The 6,000-nt window shown below is 45.4% G+C and overlaps 1 protein-coding gene across 1 annotated transcript in view; it reads right to left on the bottom strand.

Moving 5' to 3' along the window:
* The window catches only part of ENPP2 (ectonucleotide pyrophosphatase/phosphodiesterase 2), a gene marked incomplete at its 5' end in the record, with an annotated part of 106,054 nt that extends 100,606 nt beyond the window's left edge, over window positions 1–5,448 (bottom strand). Inside the window, 3 exon segments of the mRNA XM_080646927.1 lie at window positions 5,205–5,347; window positions 5,350–5,391; window positions 5,394–5,448. Coding sequence (XP_080503053.1) covers window positions 5,205–5,347; window positions 5,350–5,391; window positions 5,394–5,448 — 240 coding nt within the window.
* Window positions 5,449–6,000: the final 552 nt, after the last annotated feature.

Consider the following 6,000-nt stretch of genomic DNA (forward strand, 5'->3'; position numbering starts at 1 on the left):
GTGTGGGGGGAAAGAGTTCAGCATGCCGCAAACCAGTTCTTTTTAAACTTTAAAGAAGAAAGATGGTATGTGACATGTCCATGAAGGTGAAAGGTGTCGTGTTTTAATTCATTAAAATAGCACAGTATTTAGTATCAAAAGGCCCATGCTGTGTAACCTTGAATAATTCACTTAATCTCTCTGAATCTGTCCCTAAAACAGAGATATAAGAAGCCCCATCTCTCATGCTTCAGTCAGGGTCAACGGAGATAATGGATATGAAAATGCTTTGCTGAGAAACAGCAATTCACTGTCATCTATCATTCCATGAACAACAACAGCAAAATCTCTGGTGATTGAAGAGCAAAATAATGTTGTATGGCGTGTTACCAGCAGAAACCATGCTAAGGGGATTATGTTCTCATAAAATCTGTATTAATTTGCTAGGGCTGCCATAGCAAAATATCACAAACAGTGCAACTTACAAAACAGAAATTTATTGTCTCATAGTGCTGGAGGCTAGACGTCCAACATTGAGGCTTGGCAAGATGGGCTTCCTCTGAGGGCTGTGGGGGAAGGATCTGTTCCAGGCCTCTCTTCTTGGCTGGTAGTCAGCCGTCTTTTCCCTGTGTCTCTTCACTTCATCTTTCCTCCACGTGTGTCTGTGTCAAATTTCCCCTTTTTATAAGGACACGAGTCATATTGGATTAGAGCCCACCCTGATGACCTCACTTCATTTTGATAACCTCTGTAAAGACTCTGCAATGGTGAATTTGATGTGTCAATTGGATTGGGCGTAGGGATGCGGTAAACATTTCTGAGTGTGTCTGCGAGGGTGATTCTGGAAGAGCTACAGGGGTGGGCAAACTTTTTGACTCGAGGGCCACAATGGGTTCTTAAACTGGACCGGAGGGCTGGAACAAAAGCATGGATAGAGTGTTTGTGTGAACTAATATAAATTCAAAGTAAAGGAGCGGAGGGGAGAGCAAGAGAACCGAATAGAACAGCCGGATCCGGCCCGCGGGCCGTAGTTTGCCCACGCTGGTAGCATCTAAATCAGTTGAGTGAGGAAGACGGCCCTCACAAGTGCAGGTGGGCATCATCCAATTCACTAAGGGTCTGATGGAACAAAAAGGCAGAGGAAGGGTGAATCTGCTCTTCCACGTGAGCTGGGACATCCATCTTCCTCTGCCCTTGGACATTGGCACTCCTGGTTCTCAGTCCTTTGGACTCAGACTGGAACTTACACCACCAGCTCCCAAGTTCTTTGGACTTTAACTGAATTACACCAGCAATTTTTCTGGCTCTTCAGCTTGCAGATGACAGATTCTGGGACTTCGCTGCCTCTGTAAGCCAATTTCTATTCTCTCTCTCTCTTTCTCTACTCCTCTTTCTCTCTACCTCTCACTGCCTCCCCCTCCTTCCCCCTCATACAAACACATACCCAATAATTTGCAACTGACTTTTAGGACCCAATGCCAATACACACTCCTCCAAAAATAAAAACTCAAAATAGACTACAACTAATTGATAGCTTTTGGACTCCTAATTCCTATGTCTTTTCTCTGAGCAAATGTGATCAGTGTATTATGCCTCCATGGATGTCAATGATATTTAATAAAATAGGAATGAAAACAAAGCCCAGTAGCATACCACCAAAGATATCCGTTAATCATCTCTCCTTTATTTAATACATTCAACCAGCCATTAATTCAGCCCACATACACCCTTCTAATTCAGAAAAATATCACAAGATCTGGGCCCTTCCTGTAATCAATGTTTTAAATTGGTTAATGTGAGTTGAGTATAACCATGTTCCAGGTGCTTCCACATCGTTTATTTTAGCTAAAATTCCCAACATCTGTTATCCCTTTAAATAGATAATAAAACTATCACTCAGAGAGAAAGTAAACTTATAACTAGTAAATACCAGAGCAGGGACATGAAATCAGATCCTGTGACTCCAAGTTCATGGTCAATACCACACATTCCACTGGGATCCTCTCAAAAGAGAGAATATACATCAGTGGACTTATGATGGCTCCTACTCATCACTGTCCAAAGTATCTATTGAACCAATCCTTTGCTCAGAGATTCTTACCCTGAGGTTTATGACAACTCAAGAGGGCCCAAGGGTAGACGTATATGAACCCCCTAAAAGTTTGTGAAAAGGGCCATGCATTATATATCATGCATTTTTTCCCCCTGAGATTAACGTACATCCAAATCTCCAAAAGAACCATGGCTTTAAACAAGAACAACTTGCAATTTAAACAACTCTCTATAGAACTTAATCATCACTCACTTCTCTGTATGTAGTTTTAGGATGCACAGAAAATAAAAACTGAATTTTCTCATCTCTAATCTCTCAAAACCTCTCCCAAAGTCTCCATCGTTCTCTAGAAGCCCTTTGAAATCTCACCTGCTTGTCCCTTTGAAGGTCCCTGGACATCTTCTCTGGTATCAAAAAATACCAGCATCTACCTTTGACAGACAGGGTCTCTTAGCTTACCAAAGGGCTCTCTTAGAAGCCGCCTTTCTTGACCTTTATTACCTTCCTCCCATGCCAGTTTGTAGCCTGAAAAGGATCCCTTTACCTTCACAAAGTCAAAGCAAAATTGCAAAGGCCTTTCATGCAGTTTTTCAGCAAGGTTAGGATAGGTACAGATAGCAATAGGAGAAACCCATCCACGGAGATGTGAATTGGACAGGGACCTGGTAAACACGAAGACTTGGGGCATTATCTCAAAAACCTTTCCTTTGTTAAATTAGTGGAAGATTGTGACTTTTCCTGATAATCATGGTTGATCTTCATTCTTTTTTCTTAACCATGTCGTATTATAGATGATAATTTCCAGATATGCTTTTGTATTTTTGCCATCCTATTCAATGCCTGACATTGACAAGAATTGTGCAAGAATTCACAAGACCTCATTGAACATCCCAATTGAGTCCAGGTTCTAAGGATTCTAAGACAAAAAGAGCTGATTCCTGCTCTTGAGTTTACAGACCAGTGAGGGACAGAAAAGTAGATCGTTGCAATAAAGAATGGTAGATACTCTTAGAATAAAGGAAGCTCTGGAAGCATGTTGGATATCCATTCTAGAAGATAAGGAGCAGATGGTCTACTCTAGGTCATTTCTAAGAGAAAATGGCTCTTAGCTGAGTCTTTAAGGAAATATAAAGTTAGACATAGACATAAGAGAAGGGTGAGGAGGACAGTTGCGTTTAGTAACTAGTTTATTATGCCTAAACTTGCACACAATGTGCCTAGCATGTGCATTAAAATGTGGAGAGACAGTGAATGACAAAGAGATGAGATTGAAGAGGAAAGTAAAAAGCATTTGACACAATATAGCAACAAGAGAGGGGGTCTGGGAGTGGACAGCACTGGCTCCAAATGGGGCTAATGGGAAGTTGTGAGCAGAATAGAATTTAGGGTGGTACTGACTTCAACTAAAACAGTAGCAGGAGAGATGGAGGGAGACACAGGTATGTGCATGAATTGCATTAAGCAGGAAGAATAGATAGGATTTGATGACTGATAAGGTGCCACGGATGATAGAGAGGAAGTGACCTAGGATGTTTCTGGTGTCTGGCTTGGACAACTGGCAATGGAAGAGAAAAAGCTAGTCTGGGAGAAGGAGGAAGAAGACAAATTTCTTTTTGAATATGGAGACTTTAAGGTGCTCCATGAGACATCAAAGTGGAGATGTTCTGTATAAAAGGAGAAAAATAGGATAGGCTATAGAATTGTATATCGTGGCCAAAGCCACGGAGTGGATGAGATTATCCAGGAAGACTGCAGGTGGAAAAGGGAGGAGAGTCAAGGAATAGTGGGACACACCAACATTGATGAAAGGAAGTCCTTTAAAGCAATTAAACAGTAACTCAAAAGGTCAGAGAGAAACCAGAAAAGCATGGTATCATGGAATCTGGGACAGAGAAAATAAAACACACACACACACACACATGAAAACTAGAGAGGGAATAACCAACAATTCAAAATGACACGGAGAAGACCGGAGGGCAAGGTTTAGCTATCAAGGTTCAGGCATCAAGGTCTTTGCTGGCCCTGACCAAGGTGTGTCTTCAGAAACGAAGGCAGATGTCTGGTAACTGGGTGGAGTAATTGGGTAGTGAGGACATGGAGATTGACATTGCTAAGAAATTTGATGGGAAAGAGGAGATGGCAGCTGATGGGGGCGGGGGTAAAAGGGGGAACAGAGGCTCAAAAAAATCTAATGAATGGAAATGTGGAAAACTTCCTATCCTCTGTGGAACTGGGTATGTGATAAACACATAAACACCGGAGCCTGCTTCCCTCTCGTCCTGCTGAGCCTTAGAAAGGCTTTTGTTCTCATTGTCTTTATCAGCGAGACCAGGCTCTGGGCTTAACCTGTTAAAGTGAAACCGGAGCGAGGCAGGGCAGCCATCCCGGAAAGCCTTTGACCCGCCGCTCCTGCCCACTGCCCCTTCCGACTCTCCCCACCTGCTCTGTTTGCCCTGGGAGATCTCCAAGTCCAGATCAAAAGCCCCCCTACTCTGCTGAGACTCCAGGCTCCTTCAACTCTTATCCAAAATTAGCAGTTGATTTGAAAGGCTTATTCAAATAGTTAAGTAACAAATGCCCCAGAGGCTGGCCGCCGGCTTTGCGCCTGGGAATCCCCTTTACTTTGTGGAGCCGGCGAGGAGACCCTGCGCGCTGAAGGGGCTCCCTCCATCTGCGCGATCATTCCATTGCCTCTGGATCCCAGAGAACATACTAACACAGATAGATGGCTTTAAACCTCCCGCCCCCCACCGCCATCCTTCTTGCAAAAAGCCCATGTCCAACAGGTAATAAGCCCAACGCGCCTGGCGGGCCCGGGAGGACAGGGTTCACAGGATGCAACCGATGTGCCCATGCGAACTCCCACTGGCCCCGGGTTTGGGGACTCGTCCACGGCCCCTGTCTGCAAGTTCTACCGGCTCGTTTTGCAGACACGAGACACAGATTTACAAACTCAAACACTCTCTGGCAACAAACACAAGGAATGAGTTAAGCTCTCTGCGTTGAGCGCTTGGAAACTGTTCCAGCTGAGTGCACGGGAACGCAATCCAACGGGGGACCGCTTTCCTGAAAATCCGGAGGCCCTTTGCAAGGCTGCTGGGCTGACAGGACAGCAGCTCGGACCCGGGAGCCCAAGCCATGGAGGACGGGAAGAGAGAGGCGCCTACCGTACCCGATCGGCGCGGCGGGTCATGCTGCGGGCGTCTGGGTGTTTGGTCGGGGCCTCGGAGCTGCGGACGCGGCCTCTGTTGCGGCTGTGGACCTGTGAGCTCTGCCCCGGGAAGGCTGCCCCGGCTGATCTTGTTTGCACTGGCCGTTTGCTTTTGGGATTTCTCCAATGCAGATGTGGTCAGGGGGCCGCTGTCCCGAGGGACAATGATTCCATTGGAAGCTGGCCTTTGACAAGACTCACGCATGACCTTTGACTAAAATGGCTTTGGGGAAGGAAAGTGTCCCTAGGCTGAAGACGGGGCATCCAGGGCAGCGGCCCACATTCCCACCCCCTACAGTGCCAAGTTAATTTTTCATCGCTCAGTCTTTCAAGGAGAGTCTCTGGGAGGTTTATTTGCCATTTCTCCCTCATTCTGTAGATTTCCCTCGTTTACAGAAGGGTTTCGGCTGCAGAAGATTCCTGCTGTATTGCTTAGGAGTTCCCGGAATTAGCACTTCCAGGTTAACCGTGGGCAGGCCTATATTGTATAAATTCCTCTCACACTCTCAGGAATAATACCACCATTATTTTATTTTCTTCCTAGAATGTGCTACAGTTTACAAAGGGCTTTTCACAAGCGTGCTGTCATTTGGCCTCCGGGACAATGCCAGGAGGCTCTGCTGTTACTGCATTTTTACAACATAAACAAACAGAAGCTCCAGCAAAATATGATACCTGCCCAATTGCCCAACCAGAAAGTGAAATCTGGGCCCTCAACCACCTTCCTGTCCACAGGCACAGACCACTCACGTCCCTG

Source organism: Plecotus auritus (genome assembly GCF_963455305.1).
Source record: "Plecotus auritus genome assembly, chromosome: 11".
Taxonomy (NCBI): domain Eukaryota; kingdom Metazoa; phylum Chordata; class Mammalia; order Chiroptera; family Vespertilionidae; genus Plecotus; species Plecotus auritus.